This window comes from Chionomys nivalis, chromosome 15 (assembly GCF_950005125.1).
Source record: "Chionomys nivalis chromosome 15, mChiNiv1.1, whole genome shotgun sequence".
NCBI classification, from domain to species: Eukaryota; Metazoa; Chordata; class Mammalia; order Rodentia; family Cricetidae; genus Chionomys; species Chionomys nivalis.
In genome coordinates this window covers 66,640,692-66,663,832 of record NC_080100.1, presented here as the reverse complement: position 1 = coordinate 66,663,832, position 23,141 = coordinate 66,640,692, and the positions used below count along the sequence as shown (strand labels likewise).

Here is a 23,141-nt window from a genome sequence, read left to right as displayed (position 1 = left end):
GGAGCAACTGTATTTAATGAATGAATGAGCAGCCTCTTCCTGTGTACAGTCATGCACTGCACTTACATTTTGGTAGCCAGACATTGTAACACTTGAAGCCAATGATGAGACAATGCCTGTTCAAAAGACTGCAACATACCAAGCACTCATTCAACATAGGAGGATTTGTTGAATGTTTTTAACTCTGTAATCCATCAGGATTAACGTGGTTTTGGTAGGTCTACTGTGATAGTGATGTGTACTCAGCTATATCTCAGAGTGTGTGTTCTTCCTGAGGCCAGCAGCACACTGCTATCTAGATAATATACTAGAAGTGTAAGCTGTGGTATTGACCACCCTGACCCCGGGCTTCTTTTCCTGAAGGAGTATTTAAAGGAACGACTGTCTGCTACAGATGGTTCAGAGGAAAAGCCACTACCCAGCCAACCATTAAAAGTGAGTTCCAGGAATGTAGAAGATCAGCCTCCTGTTTTTAACCCTTTCCATGTGCAGAGGATGTTCAGTGAGAACATGTTAGATCAGGTATGTGGAAATTAAGTGTAAAATTCAACTTAAATGTATGGTTTCTGTCCATCAGAAGTAAGACACAACCCATATTACTGTTGTAACATAGTCTTCCTGCACACACTCTGTTTGTGGAGGAAGCAAAAGTTCACATTGTCATTTTCATGGCCTGTACAAAGTGTTGGGGTTGTTTAGCTTATTTCCATGTTAAACTGGTTCATATGTTGGGTCTATGAAACTTAACTTTCCCCTGAAATCCTGTTGCTGTCAGGCTGTGTCTGCATGAGGCTCAAAGAACCAAGCATTTCTTGTAACTCCTCCCTCCCTTGAGTCGGCCCCTCCTTTAGGACACATGTTTACCCCACATCTGTTTGCCTCTGTGAATGTGTCCAGTAGATCAGAAAGCACTTTAAATGATTTGTAGAACACTGAGAACCATTATAAAAGGCACGAGACGAATTTGGTTTTTATAACCTTAGACACATCCCCAAATTTTTAAAGTGGATTTTCTAATGACTTTAAAGCAAAAATATTTAGATTAAAGTCAACATGATAAAAACAATATATTTTTAGAAGTCAGATTTTGCCATTGTTTCAGCTGTGTACTTTTAATTTTATTTAAAAAGATTCTTTCCACAAGATGTGTGAGTTGAATTGCTTGTTTTATTTGATCTTTCCCTTTCTTTCTTTCTTTCTTTCTTTCTTTCTTTCTTTCTTTCTTTCTTTCATTTTTTCTTCTTCCTTCCTTCTCTCTCTCTCTCTTTTTTAATTTCCCAGAACACTCCTGACAGACAGCTTGCACTAGCAAGTCAGAAGAGAAGAGCTTGGCCTAGAGTGCTGGTGAAAATGAGAATTAAAACACTGGCCTAATTTGGCATGCAGATGATACTTTAACCATGCCTGTTACAGCTCTCGTCCACATCCATCAATACTGTAGTAGAATAAGACCTTCAAACGCTGACAAGCCGGGTCGCATTCTCCTGCTCTCTGACAGGGTTGTAGCGCTCGATTTATCAGCAGTGACAAGGGGTGGCTCTGGTTGGATTTCAGAGACCATGCTGCAAAGACTATGCTGGTGTCTCATTATCCAAACTGTTTAGTTTACAGAGTAGAAGATCCTATAATACGTTTAAACCTAATGTATAAGGTATAGTTTATTGGGTGCTTCTTATATTGCACATTAGATTGCTCTAAATCACAAATAATTATTGTAGCTATTAAATCACCCTTTTTCATTTAAGTAAATAGCATGTTTACCAAATTCTGAATTATGAGACTATTTTTCACAGTAATTTTCTCTTTACTCTGATGTGAAGTTATCTAGTAATGAGAGAAGAGAATCGTGTATGTTATTTACATTTGAAATTCTTGCAATTTTCCTACTAACAAAAAATAATAATAGCACTAGTGTCCGACTCTGATTGAGCTTGATCTTATAGTTTGAGGCTTAGTGCTTACTGAGTTTCCCTTTGGTGTCCACACTGAGGTACTAGAAAACAACCTGTGATAGTAATGTCACACATGAGAAGCCACCAAGTTGCCATGCTCACCTTCTAGAATCACCCTCCCAACAAAACTTGATGGGTAAATGCCATTAACATTTGGAAAAATAACGAATCCAGAAATTGATTTATATTTTTATAAATAATGACTACATCCCTAAATGGATTTATAAATTAATTGCTGTCTTATTGGAATAAACAACTCCTCTGTGGACATGATTGATGTGAACTGTCCAAGTCCTTGTTCTGAGCTCCTCCTTTTTAGTTAGCGAGTCACAGCTGGGGCTGGAATTCACTGATCACATTAATTCTGATTAATAACTAACAATAGTGTCTTCTCATTCGTCAACAGGCAGCCACAGCAACATGGTGCTGGAATTGGTCAAACTTGCTGCCAAATTACCTGCGAGTGGATAAGATGACCTTTGGTGCACTGCTCAAAAACAGGTGAGAAGACTGGAGTCTGGGCTCAGGAAGTGTGTATAGTATGTATGTCAGCTTTAAGAGAGTGAAAACATTTATTGGCAGGGTAATCTCTTATTTTCTTTTTTTTTGAAGCACACATCGTAAATAAATATGACTAAACTTATATGTATACATTGAAATTCTGTTTCCTGTAATGAATAGTTGCAAAATTAGTTTATTTTGTCTTAATTTTAAATATTTTTTACTTTGCATATTGAATGGTTTACTATTCTAAACACAAAAAGTTACTAACTTAAATGCCATAGTGGCATTTAAAAGGTATACCTGTGTTTACAACAGTTTCATGAGTGCATGCAAAATGCCAGAGCAGATTATCTGGTCCAGTGAGGGCCAACATGAGGAAGACTGTCATGACTGAATTGCTTCACTTTCCAGCCAGTTATTCTGACACTGTCTATTATCCTCTCTGGTGCAGGTTGTTTAAACAAACACACACACATTCTCTCTCTCACACACACATCCTTTTGTTCTTCATACGTTATCTTTAGGCTTATAGCTAAGTATGGAAATTAATTTCTGTTTAATCTTTGTTATGAAGATCCATGTTTTTGCAAAATATTGACTATTTTCCTTGAAAAACATAATGGCAAGTACATGGTAGAGTTATATCATCCTTGTGAAATTTGAGTATATGAAAGAGAATATCTAAAAGAGATTGAAGTATTTCCCAAGCAAAACTTTGTAAAACAAAACTTCAATGCATGTATCACTGGTAAAAGTTATACCTCAGATATGCGGTCACAATAGCATTGCAATATTTTGCCTGCAAATTAAGATGATTGGCTATTAGGACCAAGTTGAACAAATGAGCAACTTCCTCTTGAAAGATAGAGCATTTCCCTCAGCAAGTAGCCTGCATGCTTTTCATTTTTAGTGTTTGGTAGAAGTACTCTGGTCCCATCTTTATGTTATCTGGAAATGGGAGAGGTGGGTTGATGAAAGTGAGGCCGGGTCCCATTTTGAACCAAATTATATGGTGCGAACACAACATATAAATTTTTATATGGGGACCCACTAGAAAAGATAAGCCTTTCCCCCTACTATTCAAAAAGTTTTGAGTTTGTGCAAATTAAGCATTATAATTTCCTAATTTTTCTTTAGTAGCTTCTAATCAACTAAATGGTATTCTAGGGACAACACATCTTTCAAAACTTGCTACATTTGCATTGGGTAATATATCCATGTATAAGGAATTTCTATTTTAACAGAAATTGCATATTGTTATCTGTGTTTAAGAAGAATATTATTTAATCATAGATTTCAATTAGGTCACTGGATATTAAGTTCTGATTCCCTGTGATATGTACAAGAGTGAGTAGGAGGAAAAATAACCTGCAAATTTCCTCCAGAATAGCAGGTCAGACAGCTCCCTTAGCTCAGGCTCATGAATCTTTAATAAAGGCAGCTACTATCTAATCTTAATAAGAACCTGGGATTTTACGGAATGGTGTAAAAAGCATTCTACCGAAAACTAGGAGACACCACAAGCAACAGTGGGCCTAGTTGATTCACCCTGAGTGATGGGAGACGTCTGAGATGACCATCAGCTGTCACTTCATTTATTTTAAGTTTTATTTATGAGTTCGGATTGATATTGAGCTAGTAAGGAAATGATTTCTGCTGTTTTTCTCTAAAATTCTAAAATACTCTCTTTTTTGACCTACCTAAAAATGCTGAGATTTAAAAAATGGGATTTTTTTGCTAATGTGGTTATCTGAAGAGTACAAGATTGAAAATGAGACTACAGAAGAATGACCCTTTAGAATGAGGGTTATGTGTGCCATCCACTGTCTGAAAGATCACACTGTTCCTTACAGTGTAGTCTCAGTGCTAGTGCCAAAGGGGAGACTCCAGAGGAGCCCACTTTGGCACCAAATCACCAGCTGCACCAGTGACTCATCCCCTTCCTGCTTCTTTTCTTGGTAATAATGCTGTACTGATTATGGCTTACATGCTTGAATGAGGCTGTGAATGTTGATGGTAGACCAAATGCTATGAAACAAACTGAACTCGATATGAAATTGTCAAGAAATGTTTAGGAGGACAACATCCACGTGATCTCCTTCTAAAATGTCTTCTTGACCAGACCAGACTCCCCTCATCGCTAGCAAAAGTCAAGCATGAGAAAGTAGAATTCGTGAGTTCTCAGGAGTTTATCTTTTGACTTTAGATTTCTGTATAGATAAAATGAAATTATGTTGCTACTCCATGGAGTTAACACACCAAGAGTGTTGAAGTATTTGTAACTCAAAACATCTTTGCAGGAAGGTGCCCAGCGTTAGTTCTGTTGGGTAAGGAGAGTGTGAAGATTCACTGTGGCTCACTTGGTAGAGTTCTTTTGTCATGTATGAGGCCCATTGTTTAATCTGTTCTAAAATAAATGAATAGTTGTCAAATGAATTCCCCAAGCCACCAAGTTTGTAGCCATTCCAGGCCTAAATCAATAGGTAAGGCTAGGCAAGACAGCTATCAGGGCATAGGGCCTATGGGTTTAGGAGACAACTGGGGAGAAAAACACCAAGAAATCAAGAGGTCAACACAGCCATTTATGAGATAAGTACCCAGAGCTGAATACTTGACAGACAGCTTAAATGTATTCGAGAGAAATTTTGGTGGCAACAATATTTGTATCTAGAGCAATTCTGGCTTGTATTATGTAGGCAGTTTCAGTGTTATTCCAAAGGCAGAGTAAGGCCACCCTGATGAGTCCTTGTTGGGGATATGACCTGTGCCCCATCAATAGTCTCACACCGAAGTACTTCTTTCTGATCCATGATACTGTGCAGGTTGCCTTCTTGAGGTTCTTTGAACTCTCCATTTCTCACCATGAAGCCCCTCACAATTCACAAGGATGTCATCCCATTGGTGTAAATATTACCTTCCAAAAGTGATTGTCCTTTTCTTATCACCTATTTAAAAAGCTCTGTGAGTTACCCTGTATTATATTCTCTGTGGTGCTCTCTCTCCCTCTCTCTCTCTTTGGTTTTTCAAGACAGGATTTCTCTGTAGCTTTTGAGTTTGTCCTGGAACTAGCTCTTGTAGACTAGGCTGGCCTTGAACTACAGAGATCAACCTGCCTCTGCCTCCCGAGTGCTGGCACTAAAGGCATGTGCCACCACTGCCCAGCGTGTGTTTTTTTCTTAATTATGATCTGAAATTTCAATTTTCATTTAGATTCTTTCAATCATATGCCCTAGAATAAAGAATAAATTCTGTGACATTAGTGCCTGCTTTGTTTCAACACTGACAGCATTGCCTTGAACAATCTGGGAGCACAGTGGGCTCTCGGCAGGACTACCTGAAATAACAATAAACGAAGACTAGGAATGCCCCAAAAAAGTTTCCTCCCAACAGTTTAGCACAGGGTAGGTCATCCCCAGATGTGATGCAAAATGTTCTCTGGTGAATATCAAGTTAAAGAACTATACCAATGTATATTTTTCCTCTGTGTTTTCAACATTTGGATGGCAGTCAGGTTATTTGTAATCTTTCTATTTAAAATGCCTGGTTTATTTTTATTATGTGAAATTTGGCTCAGATTAAAAGAACAGGAAGCTGGTCTTTATTTTTAATTAATTGGCCCACACCAAGCCATAATCCTGTCAGCAACAAAGCCTGTTCTTGACTATCTGCTTCCTAAGTCTTTCGTCATTCAAGGGAAAGGGTTTGTATCTGGTGACACTAAACCTCGGAGGTGAAAGCTGTCAGATGGGGTCAGCTGCCAGCAGTGTCTAGTCCAGCCTTTGTAAATTAATTATGAAGGATTTATTTCCTGAGACATTTAAAAAAACTGAAGTATCTGAGATTTTAGGGAAGAAATCCTGAATATGTATCAATGATATACGTGTTTTGACTTATTAAGTTTGCTGTTATAAAAAATGAAAACTCCTGGAGGCTTAGAAACCCAGCACATAGATCAGTTGTACATTTTTTCCCTTAATGTCCTGGAAGAGTAAGTGCTGTGATTGTACATTGATCTTTCAAAATAATCAAGGTTCTTATCCCTGCTTCTTACTGTTCCATTCCTACTTTCATCCTCTTTCGCTTTAAAATAAATCCAGAGCATCGAAGGGTGGTGATTGTATTTCTGGAGAGTGCGTCTAAGGCACGCTCTGCTCCTTCCTCCACGGCTGATCTCCAGATGGCCATTTGATACTGTTTGCCTTGTCACGGGAACAGATTTATGTTGCTTCTCTTCTCTTTACCTTATTTACTCAGACTAATTCCCAAGAATTGTGGTGTTGAAAATAACATGCTAATACAGTAGCCTGCTATGCTATTTTACTATCTAAATATACTGCATATGAGTTTGGCTTCAAGTTGAGCAAACACAATTAAATACGATAGCAGGAACAGCCGAAGGGGTGGTGGTGGCAGATTTCGTGCTGTCACGCTGGGGCCTTTCCAGGTGGACAATAACCATGTATCTGAGAGGAAAACGAGGTTAGGAAATGTGTTGAAAAATAGCAGTTGATGAGTGGAGGTGTTAGCCTTTACCAACAAATGTGAAGTGACTTTACTCTGTGTCACATGATAGTGTGTGCCCTACCATGGACCCGTCAGGTGACAGAGCATGCCCTACTATGGGTGGTGAACGGGAATGGCTGTTTCTGGCCTCGAACCGCACACCCCACCCTCCAAGTTACTGTTAGCAGGCACTGCTGACATTAGTATAATGTTTCTAGTTGTTTACGGCAGTAAAGCCCAGAGGTGGTTTTAAGGAACCTTATGTCTTATGAGTCCACACCCTCCAGTTGTTACACATATTACCTTTGCTGTGGCATTCAAATTTGGTGTCTGTTGGTGTTGTTTGTTTTCATCATGTTCCAGCTCCATAGAGGACCCTTTGCTCCCCACCTCCACCGAAAGTCCCTGGCCTCAGTTACTCCCACCATCGTCTTATCTTTTCTTTTTTTTTTATTTAAATTCAACCATTATACCCAGTTTTATCTCATAAAAATAACTAAACATTCCTATAAAATTGCATTACGATGTAAGGACAGGTTTCTTGCTCTGACATTGTGTTAGAAAAAAACGTTGGCACCAAATGCACATAAACAAAGTGTTAAGACTTACTGCAGGTGTGAGAAACTGTATACCGCTGGATTTAGCTGGGCAGGGCCTCTTCCTGGGCGGCACACTGGCCATGCTCTAGGCCCAGTTTCGCTCTTATCTTTTTAAACAGAGGGCTGCACTCGCATCCGGAATCCCTACAGCATCGTGGTGTTTGCACAGAGCTCGCCTCCTATGTGTTTAGGATGACTAAATTAAACACTGAAGATAAGGGGATTGGTACACAAACCAAACAGACTCACCAACACCCTGTTTTCTATTGAGAAACATGTATGCCCGTTGTTCTTTGTGGTAATACAACATCTTCACACAAATATCCGTGGCCCTTACTATAAGCATGTCATGGCAACTGGTACTTGGATGGCACAATACCTCCTCAGTGTCTGATGCTTTATGTAGTAGTATTCCCTACTCCTGGTCAGTTTTTCTTTTTTCTTGCTTTTTCTATTTTTAGCTCTATACTTCTTGCAACAATATTAATGGCGTGGAAACAGTGGAGAGAGTTGCTGCATGGCTTGAATAATTAAAGCTCTCTACATACACGTTTGACTATAATCCTACTGTAACCTTATAAGATAGATCAATGTCATTGTTTTGTTCATAATAAAACCAGTGCACAGACGTCTAAAGAATGTGTTCAGTTCCTGATTCAATCCCATGTTCTGAACTACTTTTGTCTAATGACTCTGAAGACCTCTGCTTTAGTCAACACAAAAGGGCCAGGAAGAAATGGCCCTTTTCTCCTTTTCTCTGGAGAACATTCCTGAGGGCCTTCCCTCCCCAGACCACATGGATTATTCTTGTTCCTCCTTGCTTTCTGGATAATAACCTGACGAGATGTAGCGATCTGATCCCACATTCTCTTCTGTGTACCCCAGGTTCACTTCTGTCACAGCCCTGTTGATCTAATACTCAAGCATCTACTGCGGTCAAGGCATTTATTTGGAAAATAACTATTTTCTAGGTAATATACTTAAATACCAATGAGCTGGATAACATTTCAGTCAGTCCTGAATCACATACATGATAGAGTCTTGTGAGATAAGACTGTACTTTAGGTTGTGTACTCTGTGATCTTAGCATGATGAGAAAATGGCCTAATTACTCAGTTCTCAGAATGCATCCCTATCATCAATCAACACAGAACTGTACTTTGACAGATCTACTAGTGTTATTTAGACTTAGTAACCAATGCAGTAAGGTTCAAGTTACTCAATAAGAGTCTCTCACACGGCCAGGCTGTAGTGGCACACGCTTGAGAGGCAAGCAGATCTCTGTGAGTTAGGCCAGTCTGGTCTACAAGAGCTAGTTCTAGGACAGGCTCCAAAGCTACAGAAAAAGCCTGTCTTGAAAAACAAAACAAAACAAAAGAGTCTCCCACACTTCCTTCTCAAAGTCCAATTTTGTTTTTGTTATTTCTAATCCTTTCAAGAAAGAGAGCTCTCTCATGTTGAAACTTTGAAAGATAAACTGAGTCCTTGGATTGGACTGACATTAGGTCTATGGCTGGACTTTTACCTGTGGATTTGAGAGGACCACCAAAGTCTTAAAGAACACAGTGTCAAGGACACAGAGCTACTGAAGGACATTAAGGACAGTTGAGGTGGAGGGACATGGTGGATACGAAAAACAGGTTCTTATATATACGGCAAGATTAAGTAACTGTGAATTATGTAAGTTAACAACGATGTAATTTGAACAAGATCTCCATTACTTGAGTGAGAAAATAGACAACCTAAATAAATATGTTAAATGCTACTGACAGAAATGCAGAATTGGCAACATTTTGATGAAAGGAAGGTATAATAATTTTCTCAAAAGCAGCCTTGGGAGAATATTTTGCTTGTCACAGTGAACCAAAATTTACTTTGTAATAAATTTTCATCTACCTAATTATACATTCACATGCTGGCACTTTGGGTTCTTGCAGTGGATCAAAAGCTATTTAAAAACTTGCTTGTATAGAACACATTCTCTCTTCAATGACTACTCTTTAAGTATTTCCCCTGTTAACTACTGTTCAGACTTCAAAGCCTCTGGGATGTTTCCTGCAGAAAGTTTTAGTATAGGTTCCGTCAGGAGCAGTTACCATGGGCCCTTCAGTCTGACTGTGGCAGCTTGAAGGTGCAGGGATCACCACTGAGCGTCTCAGTTGTTTTATATTGCTATCCCATAATGTGAGGAAGTGGTCTCTCTGAAGATACTTCCTTATAGATTTATGAGTTAGATTTATGTGTACTAAGTGCAATTAAAAATACCAAATCTGAGCAACAACTAGTAATATTCTTTACCTTCTTTGTGTATAGCATATTGTTGAGTTTCCTAGTACACTGCAGACCTACTGTGTTTGTACGGCACTCGGAAGAACATTGCTTCCTTTCCGTGTCCCTGGCATTCTCACCCTAATGGACATGTGATCTATTTTTAAATCTTTAAATCTTTTCTCTTTACTCCATACCATGCAGTCTTTGAGAAGGGCTTTAAAAATCAAGTTAGTCACTGAATATTTATCTTAATGTTGAAATTTATTTTGTTACAAAATATAAAAATGTATACATATAGCCTGGCAGTGGTAGCACACTCCTTTAATCCCAGCAGATAGAGGCAGAGGCAGGCGATCTCTGTGAGCTCAGGGTCATTCTGGTCTACAGAGCAAGTTCCGTGACAGCCAGGGCTACATAGAGAAACCCTGTTTGAAAAACATGTGTGGGTGGAGTTTTGGGGGAGGAGTGTATACAAACACTTCAAATAGTAAAAGATGACCAGATATGGAATATAAAATACCTTTTCCTAACTCTTCAACCACATAAATTCCTCTCCAACTATAATTGCATGAAATAGTTTTGACTTTATTGATGTGGGTTAATAAGTCATTTAAGAGCTATTCCACATTCTTGTCAACTTAAAATTATAGTATTGGCTTAGTACATTGAAACACACAGAATTTAATTTATATTACCAACTCATTTCCTTCCTATTTGTGAGTTTTTTGAAAACATAAACTAATTTTGGTTCTTTTCTTAGTCATGTTTATGTGCTATGTCATAACAATGCCAGGGTTCTCCCCATCCCTTGGTTATAAGATGAATTATAATTTACTGAGCAGCACTAAGTGTTCCTTCAGGTGAGAGACAGAGCAGAGGTTACTCATGTGCAGACTCAGACAGCTAATAGAGTGAAGGATTGTGGGAGCTAAGCACCTCCTAAAATCTATACTTGAGAACTCTGTGCAGAGGGAAAAAAAAAACACCTTTGTCTAGGGTTATGTTGTCTGCTTCCCTCAACTGGCATTTTTCAGTTCTTCTCATCCAAGATCAGCCTATGACCATCATTAGTCATCCGCTAGTCCCCACAGCTCTCAAAAAAAAAAAAAAAAAATCCCTAGTTTCCAAAGTCCCAGGGCATCTATCAACGAAGTAACCCATGTTAATTTTCAGCATATGTCATCCTGACATTAACAGATACTTTTCACACCTGTCCACACCTGGGTGAGAACCTCAGGTGCCTCCTGCTCACACTTGTGCCATAAAGCATGTTTGTAAGAGGGTGGAACCATCTCCTTCATGTTCAGGTTCCAGCGTGAATAAATTCTATTTAGATGGCTTCCTTTTGTTTCAGAACCTTCTGAGTTAAGGAAAGATTACCAATAAACAAGCTTTGCTAATGGACATATGAAGAACCTTGCAAAAATACTGTAAATCACGTACTTATTAGAAACTAAACAATACTGAGCCAAACAGTGGTGGCGCACGCCTTTAGTCTTAGCACTCGGGAGACAGAGGCAGGTGGATCTCTGTGAGTTCAAGGCCAGCCTGGTCTACAAGAGCTAGTTCCAGGACAGGCACTAAAGCAAACTGAACAATACCGACATTCACAGAGTTGTTAATCTCTTTCCTGCTTCCTAGCCTACCTTGTGATATCACTTATCTGAGGCGACAAATCCTTTTCATTTTTATATAAAACTCTATTCTGGATAAAGTTTTAAGTGCGGAAAAAACACAAATATTGAGATTTATAAAAGTAGATGAAATATATAATACTTGTTTTTCTGATATAACAGAGACTTTCTAAGGCTATAAAGAAGGGGCTTTCCATTTTATGCTATTGACTGGGAAGGTTGTGAAACATTTCTTGTCAAATGACTACTCAGGGTTAACAAATTAAACCTAATAACATCCAGAATACAAAGGTCAGGACAGGAGCTCATACAAGGGCAGAATCCTAGAGGCAGGAGCTGATGCAGAGGTCATGGCGGGGGGACTGCTTGCTGGCTTGCTTCCCATGGCTTGCTCAGCCTGCTTCCTAAAAGAACGCAGGACCAGCAGCCAGTGATGGCATCACCCACCCTGGGCTGGGCCCTCCCCCATTGGATATCAGGAAGGCATTTCCTCTACTGAGGCTCCTTCCTCTGTTGACGCTAGCTTATGTCAACGTGACACACACACACACACACACACACACACACACACACACACATCACTATTAAGCTACAGCTCTTCCTTTCCTATTCAACCCCATTACTGCACATTAAAAACATAAATAACTTCAAAAGTCTCACAGTCTTTACAAATTCAAACACACTGAAGTTTCAGTCCCTTTAAAATAGCCAATCTCTTTTTAAAAACTAAGTTTTTTTTGTTTTTAAAAATTCAAAGTCTCTCAACTTTGGGCTCCAGTTAAATACTGACTTCAAGAGGGAAGAATCAGGGCACAGTCACAAGCAAATCAAAGTAAAACAAAATTCCAGCTGTCCAGTGTCTGGGATCCACTCATAGTCTTCTGGACTCCTCCAAAGGGTTTGGGTCACTTCTCTGCCCCGTCAGCAACATGCACAGTTTGTCTCTAAGGTTCCATCTGGCTCTACTCCACTGCTCCTGCTGTTCTTGGTGAGCATCCCATGGTACCAGCATCTCCGAAACACTAGAGTCTTCCACAACTGGCCTGCAGCTTCATCAGTAGCCGCTCATAGGCTCTTGTTATGGTGCCACGCATCATGTATGTAAAGCTGCTTACATGAGCCCTTCTGTGTTGTCACTGAGGCCACACCTTCACCAATGGCCTTTCCTGGCATCTCACAGGGACAAGCCTCAGCAGCTCTTCATGACCACTCCATGCCTTCAAATCCAGAACCACCTGGGTGATGCTTACACATTACTAAGTCTGGCTACCAGCCCGAGGTACAACCTTGGCCACCTCTGGAACACAGCTTCTCTGTGTGTGCTCTCAGGGAACACTTCCCAGAAGAGTTCACCTCAGTGATGCTGGTCTCTTCTTAATCACCACTAATTTTGTAGCTCCAGCTGAGCAGCAGCAAGAGTCCAGCACAGCAAAGTTTAACTTTCATATTTCTGGTCGCTTGTTAATCACAGCTGATTCTTCAGTCCCAGCTAACTAGAATCACAGAATTGTAATTCAGTCTTTAAACTTCACAAGCAGACCTCGGTTCTCTGCACTGCTCTCAATGTTCTTATCTCCCATGCTCACCCAGAACACCCCACAGAGCTCTTGATACTCAATGGCTCTTCTAGCCCAGAGTTCCAAAGGTCTTCCACTATCCTCCCGCGAACATGATCAGGCCGGACACAGCAGTACCCCCACTGCCCTAGTAGCAGTTTGACTTAGCTAGGGTTTCTACTGCTGTGACAAAACACCATGACCACAAAGCAGGTTGGGGGAGGAAAGGGTTTATTTGGCTTACAGTTCAGCATTACTGTTCATCACTGCAGGAAGTCAGGACAGCAACTCATACTGGGCAGGATCCTTGAGGCAGGAGCTGATGCAGAGGCCATGGAAGGGAGCAGCTTAGTGGCTTGCTCCTCCCTGACTTGTTCAGTAGAACCCAGGACCACCAGCCCAGGGATGACGCCACTCACCATGGGCTGGGCTTTCTCCCAGTGATTACTAATTGAGAAAATGGCTTACAGCTGGATTTCATGAAGGCGTTTCCTCAACTGAGGCTCTTTCATCTCTGATGGCTCTAGCTTGTGTCAAGTTGACACAAATCAGCCAGTACAGAGACAGTTAGGATTCTCCTACCACATATAAGTTTGTATAAAGGACAGTCTATATCCCTGGTATGTTATTATTTAGAGAAAATGTTGACATAAAATAAACCAGGCTGTTTGTAACACCTCCATCCTGCTCTTCAGTCCAACAAGACAGACACTGGGTAGGCAGATGTGTGACCGCTCATTCACTGGGCACCACAGATAAAGAAATAAATCAGACCGCTCCAGCTCTCATAAAATTCAGAATCTCGTGTAGGTAAGTGTCTTTAAAAAACAAAGCAATGAATATAGCTACAATAGAGGTCCAGGCAACTTTCCGTACACCTACAATAGAAGGCTACAGTGGACAGATGAAGGAAACAATGGAGAGGAGGTCAGGAAGCTTTGGCACTGCATCTTATAATTGAGTCTTAAATATTGTATGCTGGTTCACATCTGCAAACTGTAGTATTTTGGGAGGTTCTGGGACATTTGAACCCTGAGACCTAGTAGGTTGATGGAGACTGCTAGGAGTCTGTCGTGAAGGGGACACTGGCTTGTGGCGCTAACCCGATCTCTCTTCGTCCTGAGAAGCCTCAGTCACATGTTTTCCCTGCCATGATAGTCAGAAACCAGGACTCAAGAGGAATCTTCTGTCCTTTAGGTTGTTTCTGTCAAGTGTTCTGTCGCAGAGATGAGGAACGAATCGTACAGTTAGATAGGCAAGGCGCGAGGCATTGTAATCTGAGTTGGGCATAGGTCAAATCAGAGCGTGAGAGAGTCGGTGCTGTAGCTTTCGACAGAGCTGCTCCTCGTGTGGTGGAGGCCTCCTCCCCAGCCTGGGGTGCATCTCGACAGTCGCGGAGCTCTTAGGAAGTCAGACCTGGTGGGCAGATTGGACCAATGAGTAAATGCTCCTAAAGGATGTATCTGGAGTCCCTTCTCCTTCCTTTTCCTTCATGTTTCCATGAGGCGAGTCACTTTTCTACACCAGGAAGTCCCCTCCACAATGTCTTATTTCGCCGCAGGCCCCAAACCAACAAAGCCAACTAGGTATGAAACCTCTGGAATGACGAGGCAAAATAAACCCTTTTTGTTACTAAGTTGCTTATCTCAGGCGTTTGGTCATAGGACAGTACCTGTCTGGTATAGGTGGAGTGCAGCTGACTGCTGTTTTAGCAAAGCCATGTTTTCGTCAGTGCATTTTCACTGTTAAATCTGCTCTGCTGACAGCGTAGAGACAAGTGAGCACATGTTAGCAGTTCAGGGCAGCTACATACTGAGTTGAGGAAGTAGCTGCAGTGAAGATGAAGAAGGGCATGGTCCTCCCAGACCTATTACTGCACAATATTGAAAGAGTCCAGTTCTTCCTTTCAAATCCTTGACTTAATATGACCCTGAAGTTTCTTGGACATGTGTAAAGCAATTTCAGGGCCCATGCAATTCATAGATCAGATGGCCTTGGAGTCTGCTACTAAAATCCAATTTGCGTTCTTTTGCACAGCTTCAATGGGATGCACCTTAATAAGGACACTTTTGGCATGTGATTGATGGCTTTTGTGTCGAGATGTGCTAGTTTAATGGTGGCCTTGGTGAAGTAGGAGAGGTGTACCCGATTTGTCTGGCTCTCCATCACTCAGTTCTTACAGTCTCTTCTGGAGTGACAGTCTGCCATTCAGTGCTTGCGATTTTCTCGGAACGGCAGTGGAATGCCCCAAAGAGGGGAAGCTGTTTGCACGGCAGCATGTTCTGGTTTCTGCTCCAGATGAACTTGTCTGAGATGACCTTAAATTACGTTATAGTCTCTGTTCGGTCTCAGAAGACGAAACAAAGTAAAATTGTTTGTTGATTAGCTGTTTCCTTTCAGCTTTCAGCTACATCTAGCAAGGACTTTAAAGCTGAAGCTCTGTCTCAGCAAATGGCTAGATGCTCCTTCATAGCAAGTCTAGGTGTTTATTAGATGTGTGACTTCAATACACTCATTGGGAATAGTGTTATTCTTTACAAAGTAAAAGCATCCATAATTTTGCTACAAGGAAGAATATTTGCTTCTTCTCCAACATTTTGTTTAATAGTTTTCCTTCTTTACAAGGAAAACACACAGAGTCTGAAAATGCCCTTTCCCTGAAGTGTTCGCTTTGCTGACGTGGTTTTCATTTTCTCCTTTAATGCTACAGTGGAGGGTTGCCATCCTTGAAATGTGTGGCTTCTCTCCCAGAGCAGCAGATGGTATGACTAATGTGTACTTGGGTGCAGGGTTTACCATGAGAGATGTTGTCTAGGACAGCAGGAGATGGGAGTCCTGCCCTCAAAAAGCATTGATTCTTATCCCGGTTGGATCATTGACATTCAAATTTAATTATTTTAAACTATGAAGAACTCCTTAGTTTAAAAAGGTTTGGGTGTGTTTAAATGGTTCCTTTTTCTTCTTTTTTTTAGTTTTTATGCAAAAATACTTTTCTAGATTCCATTTGACTTATGTGCTTCCCAATCTTGCTACTATAATGAAATACATGAGATATTCAGCTTCCAATGAGGTTTCACAGTTCTCGCTGAAAGAATATTCCAGTGACCTAAAATCTCCATCATAACAACTCCACCACCTCAACACTCCTCTTTGCTGGGTACTTATAATCTAAGCCTTCTGGGCTTTTAGGGTGCATTAGATCCTCGCTATAGCAAGTTATTCCAAATATATCTGCAAATGTTTTCTTGATTGGTTTCCTCATTACTGGAAGACCTGCCAAAGTCTTAGCAGGATATGATTTTTTTGTGTGTGTAGGGTTATCTACCCAAGTCTGAACAAGCTTCAGCTATGGAAACCTGGTATATTGGTGTACCCCAAAGAAGCACTGTGTACTTGTAAAACCAAAACTAGAATTCAATCTTACTAACTTAATTTGGAAAATACCACCTAAAGCAGGTCTGGTTACTTTCTCCTTTAAGTCAAAATAATCTTAGGAATTATGATGTAGCAACAAAGAGAACTCTGTATGTGTGTGTGTGTGTGTGCGTGTGCATTCCTCCCTCTGTGATACTATGCTCACTGTCAGGAAGAAACTCACATGCTGTGAATCACGAGGTCCTTAGACTAGTAACTGAAATAACGTTTTAGGAGTTACTCATTATTCTTTAATGTCTCTTTACATAGGATGATTAAGCCTTCCTCTCTCAAAAGTTCTGAGTTGTGAATTCCAGGACAGTGACTTTTCGCTAATGCTGCTATTAATTAGCAATGTCTGCCACAGACAGGAGCAGAAGATCACTGGTGGTGTAGTACATTTGTGTGATTTAATTTTCATCTTTAGTGAACGGAAGCAAGAAATCACCCTGCTTATTCCCTAACAGTCTTCAATACTCTTGGAAGCTCTTTTAAAATGTGTGCTATCTTAATGAAAATGAATATTAAATCTTCTCATATTATGGTTAGAAAACCTTTTTCTTGACAGACTTCCTGAAGTGAGAGCTGTTGAAGACTGGTTCAAGCTCCAGGTGACCTGGACTGTACGTGATAGAGCACAGTAACAGATGGAAGTTCAGAATCTCATGGTTTCAGTTTCCAACTTAGTTGAAGTATCACTTTTTGATGATATAAGTGAATATTTTATTCTTTGAGGTTATCGAAATAAACATGAAGGACATTATATTCACCAAGAGTACTTAGCCAATGTACCTTAGAATAATTTGAGAAGAGAACACATTGTGAGTCCTAGTATAACCTTTGTTGATGTAGTCCAGTTAAGTTCCTGAAGAAACCAGTATTTTATCAGCCAAAACTTTATCTCAAACCCTTCCAAATAATAGAATTATAAACTTAGAATTATTACATATTTTTCATCCCATAATTCTTAGTTCAGATCTAGATAATAAACTGGGATAAAATTAATGATTATTATGATTACAAAGACTTGGGAGAAGGGAGCTACCTTATTGCCTTGGGCGCTAGTGCAAGTTCCAAGAATGCCATTTGTACTTCCTGTGAACTAGGAGAAGAGAAGAGATTTAAACGTCAGTCAGATTCTCAACTTGTACTAATCATTTATAGAGATTAAAGCCAAGTGACTCTCTCATGTTGGACCAGAGCACTGCTACCTTAGAAACTAGTGTGTGGAGCAGCAGAGATGGTATTGAAGAAGTTCTCAGTTCAGGGAATCTGGGATTATCACTATAAAAGTTGACACTTTAATCCCAGCACTCGGGAGGCAGAGGCAGGCGGATCTCTGTGAGTTCGAGACCAGCCTGGTCTACAAGAGCTAGTTCCAGGACAGGCTCCAAAGCCACAGAGAAACCCTGTCTTGAAAAACAAAACAAACAAACAAACAAAAAACAACAACAACAACAAAAAAGTTGACACTAGGAAAGATGTCATTAAAGAGAACTTTTTTATGCCAGTCTTTCGTTTGGCAAGTTATGACAAAACTACATTCATGTTACTTGAATACATCTTCTGTCTAGTTTTACATGCTTTTTGACTTGTCTGGAAAATGACATATTGAGGTTTTCATTAGGTTTAACCAGGTGTGATTTTCTTATGGAAGATACCCCGGCAGGACTGCAGTTTAAGTGGAATAAACCAGTGGAGCTCAAAAAGGCCACAGCCTTTTTTCAGATGGTAGCAATGAGCTGAAAGACTCATTAATCAACCACAGAGTCACAGGTGTGCTGCCTTGCCCACAGCCTGCCAACAGACTGTGAAAGTCACATCCAGGCTGCGCTGTCAAACTCGTCCCACACACAAACACTCTTTTTTTTGAAGACTTATTTTATTACTTAAAAATATACCAACCCAAATTCCCACTTCCTCCCCTCCTCCCCCTCTTCTCCTACTTCTCCACACACCCTACCTCCCACCCTCCCTCCAGTATTAAGAGAGGACAAGGCAGCTTGCCCTGTAGAAAATCCAAGGCCCTCCCCACTACATCTAGGTTGAGCGAGGTATACATCCAAAGAGAATAGCATCCCAAAAGCCAGTACATTCAGTAGAGACAAATCCCAGTGCAGATGTCATTGGCCACACAGTCTGCCCCAACTTTCAACCACATTCAGAGGGACTAGTTTGATCCCATGATCGTTCATTCCCAGTTCAGTTGGAGTTGGTGAGCTCCCATTAACTCAGGCACATTGTCTTAGTGGGTGAACCCCTCATGGTCTTGACCTCCTTGCTCATAATTTCACTCCTTCCACTCTTCGACTAGACATTGGGAGCTCAGTCCAGTGCTCTGATGTGGGTCTCTACCTCTGTTTCCATCTGTTGTTGAACAAAGGTTCTATGGTAATATTTAAGATAATCATCAGTCTGACTACAGGGCAAGGCCAATTCAGGCACCCTCTCCTCTATGCTTAGGGTCTTAGCTGAGGTCATCCTTGTAGATTCCTGAGAATTTTTCTAGAGCCAGGTTTCTTGCTAACTTCAAAAAGGCTCCTTCAACCAAGATATCTCTTTCCTTGCTCTCATATCTGTCCTTCCTCCATCTCAACTATCCCGTTCCCTCAAGCTCTCCCCAACCCTTCCTTTCTTCCCTTCCTTCTACCCCCAGACACCATGCTTCCAAATTTTGCCTGGTGATCTTGTCTGCTTCCAATTTCCAGGTGAATCTATATATGTTTTTCTTTGGGTTCACCTTATTAGTTAGCTTCTCTAGGATCATTAACAATAGTCTCAATGTCCTTCATTTATGACTAGAACAAACACTCTTAACAGCAAAATTCCAATTCATTTATGTTTGAAGTATGATTTTTGAAATGCTAAATTTTGCCCAAACTTTCTGTGAAAAATTATATCATAAAACAGATTTTAAAACAAAATCAATATTGATATTATTTTATCTCATGAATATTTATTAATGCCTTTATATCATCTATTATTTCTTCCTAATGTTTATTTATACTTCTTTATTTTAAAAATCCATTCTCTTATATGGTTTTAGGATTTCTTTGAAACATTTAAGAAAATAAAGTTTTATACTGTTTAGTTTTTAAAAAGTTTTTGCATCGCTTGAAGGAGTGAAAACAAACATTAAGATTGATGTGTGCCTTCCTAGAGTCTTACAACATCATTATAATTATTCGCTTTACTAATGAATGTATAGTTTGTGGCTTTGGAAGGTTTTTGATGAAATTTAGTAACATATGTAACAGCCTTAAACAAAGCTGAGCTTTCCAAAGCCACCCCTGTGGTTTCTACTGTTTTTGTTCTTTGTACAGTTAAAGCTGAGACTGAGTCTCTCACTCTCTTCTCTTCTCTCTCTCTGCCTGTATATGGGGGGGGGAGAGAGAGAAACATATGCATGAATATATACAAATATGTATGTATTCTGATTGGTTTTTTGCTTGTTTTTTGTTTGTTTGTTTGTTTTATATATGTGTCCATGTGCCTGCCACATGTATGTAGGTACTCAGAGAGGCCACAAGAGTGTGTGGAAGTCTGGGAACTGGGAACTAGTGGTTGTTAATTGTCCAAAATGGGTGTTGGGATCCTGACTCAGGTCCTCTGGAAGAGCAGCAAATGTTTTTAACCACTTCATCTCCAGACCCTTATTTTGTTGATCTCATCACACAAGGGAATTATTTAATGCATATTGCCCTCATGCCCCTGCAGGCTCCTCAGACCTGTGCCTCCTGTCCTTCTCTTAGAAATAGGCTTGGGCTGCATCAGGACCTGCTGAGTGGGAAGCATTCCCACAAATGGGACTCCTACAAGGCGCTGCCTGCATGTGAGTGTCTGTAGCACAGGAATGAGGCAGATTTGCAAAATTCCTTTATCTTTGTGGATTTTTCCTGCCATTTTACTTCCCAGTGGAGCAAACACCTTTAATAATGAGACTTCTCATCTACAACACATATAAAAATCTCATTTAATTATCCAGCTATGTCAAGCAACATCAGATCTAATGAAAAGAAATTGAAAAGCTCCATGAAGTTGTTTAAGGTGAGAAGTGATCTCCTAAACCTGGGAAAGACAGTGTTGAATGGAGCCGCGTGCAGTTGAGTATGGAGAGAGAGGCAAGGGATATATCTTGCATTCACACAATCTTAAACTTACACAAAAATTTTACAAAACATCTCCATAATCTATAATGTAGTTGGATTATATAGTTTTAAGGTTCAAATGTGGCACCATTTTATTTTATTCTCTTACGTTTGAATGCTGTTGAGAAGAGGAACAGTCCTTAAATTAGCAAAATACTAAAATGTCCATTTTGAATTTCATTACCTGAATTGAATGTTTCCTTCCAAGTCAATTTTGTTTATAAAATAAGCAGAATAAAATATGTAATGTTTTCTTTTTTGGAGTTTTTTTTCTGTACATTTTGAAAAATACATATGAATATTTGTAATAGACTCCAAAATATCGAAAAGAAATTGAAATCATGGTTTATATCTTTATGGGATGTCTATACTAACTTTCTTTGTCCATGCTTGTCTTGCCAAAGTATTGCTAGGTTATGTACAGTAAAAGTCATAAAATACCCTAATTAGGACCAGCTACTGACCTGAAGTTGACATGAGGGTTACTTTGGGAGAATTAGAATTTGGGAACTTTTACAACTAGAAGTTAATTATGGCCCATTTCATGGTAATAAAATGAAGTTGAACAAAATGATATTTTTATACTGTTGTGGATACCTGGTTACCTCTGGGACTTTATGTGAGGGCAGCAACCAGCTGGTTTACTCCAGGGAAATTCAACAATGGCTTGTATTGATTAACAATGGGATTTCAATAGCCATCTGAAAACACAATAGGAAGGGAACAGGATGGACAAGGCTTGTGTCCTGAGATGAGCCGAATTCCCACACACTCTATCTCCTCTTTTCTTCAAATATGTAAGTTTGGTGAAGAAAAGAAAAAAATACTGTTTAAAAGATGAGGACGTCATCAGTAGTATGGTGGCAGAGGTGACAATTCCAATGAAAAGACACATACTGAAAGTTTTCACTGACATCCAGTGCCCAGTGTCTATATTAGTCTCCATATACGTGTTGCAGGAATTAATCCTTGTGACTTCTCCAGCATTTTGCTGTGTCCACACTTCCATATATAACTTCTGGCATCCAATCTCACATTGGTACAGATGTGGAGAAAGAGCTGCCCACTCAGCCTGATTTTCGGGTGGAGTATGTAACTGTGTTACTTTTGGCTTCGTGGATACTTCTGAAAAGATGTCACTGTGCTCACAGAGAAGCAGGCCTTGAAGGAAGTCAGGCAACTAACCTTTTGTTCAGTTGTTACTAACCAATATCTTCCCCCGTTTTGCTGTGATTATATACTCTTTTGAAACTATTGACATAGTCCCTTTGATTATTATAATAATAAGTCTGAGACCTACATTGACATACATCCAGGTTACAACCACTAAAGTGTTAATGAAATTAACAATAAAAAGGTATAATAATTTTTACTGGGATAATTACATAAGTAAGTACATAGATTTGGGTAAAATTAGAAGCACTTGTGTGGAATACAGTTAAACCTCTATAAATGGTAGGTAGAAAAATCAAAGACTCTCATTGTGTTTTGGATACAAACGGGATCTCTAAAATATTAAGTAAAACTTTTTAAATGGTAAATTTTATCTTATCATTCTTCTAATAAATACCTCCTTAAAATATTTGGCTAATTGTTTCTTTATGACTCTATTGTCTGTCACATTTCAAAAATATGGTATTTGGTAAAAAACTTTGACCTTCCAGCAAAGTTAGTAACCCAGTTTGCTTATTGATTAATTTGATCAATTAAAGCAACAGAATGAACTGTGACTTCTCTTGACTTAATTTGTGGCATTTTCCCATGTTCTGTGCTGTTACACCTGCTAATGCTAATACAAGCATCCCTAATTAATCTTGGTGGGTTATAAAAACAGAGAAAACAGTAGTGACATTAAAGGAGGAGGACCTAGAGGGAAGGGAGGAGCCTAGCAGGAGTGAGGGAGCCCAAGACAAGCAGGATGACAGGGAATGGCTGTACCAAAATTACATATATATATATATATATATATATATATATATATATATATATATATATATATATATACAAATTCTCCACTAAATCAGCACTCTCGGCCATCCAATTGTAACAGATCATAAGTGTGAAGAGATTTCTTCCTGATGAGAAGAACCTGGAGCCTAACATGTCCTGTGTGCCACCTTGCCTGGCAATGTACTATAGGTACTTACATGCGTCTTTTATCCTTAAAATTATTCTTGAAACAATAGCTACATAATCATGTCATGAATTCACCAGATAATGATGAAAACATGACTAAGAAACCTAAGTACAAACATTCATGACAATTTATGCACAAGAATGGAGTAAAGCCAGCATCTTAGAATTCCCCACCTCCAAACATAAAGCACCAAGCATGGCCTTCTCCATTCCTGCAAGCTCAGCAGTCATATATAGTTATGTGCAATAATGTATAAATCACTCTTTGAAAAAGCATTACCACCATATTTAGACATTTACATCTAACCAAACCTAGAAGCTTTGCACATAATCAACAATAGCTTCTCTTCTCCCAGCTCCTGCCTTCTTCTTGGCAGGATGAAGTTGAGCATTTTAGATAGATCATATAATTGGAGTCACATCT

The 23,141-nt window shown here is 39.6% G+C and overlaps 1 protein-coding gene across 1 annotated transcript in view; it reads left to right on the top strand.

The window, feature by feature from the left end:
- Positions 1-23,141, top strand: part of Kiaa0825 (KIAA0825 ortholog) — a 442,157-nt gene that overhangs the window by 203,568 nt on the left and 215,448 nt on the right. The window contains exons 20-21 of the mRNA XM_057790199.1: positions 364-522; positions 2,359-2,453. Coding sequence (XP_057646182.1) covers positions 364-522; positions 2,359-2,453 — 254 coding nt within the window. The remainder of the gene's footprint in view (positions 1-363; positions 523-2,358; positions 2,454-23,141) is intronic.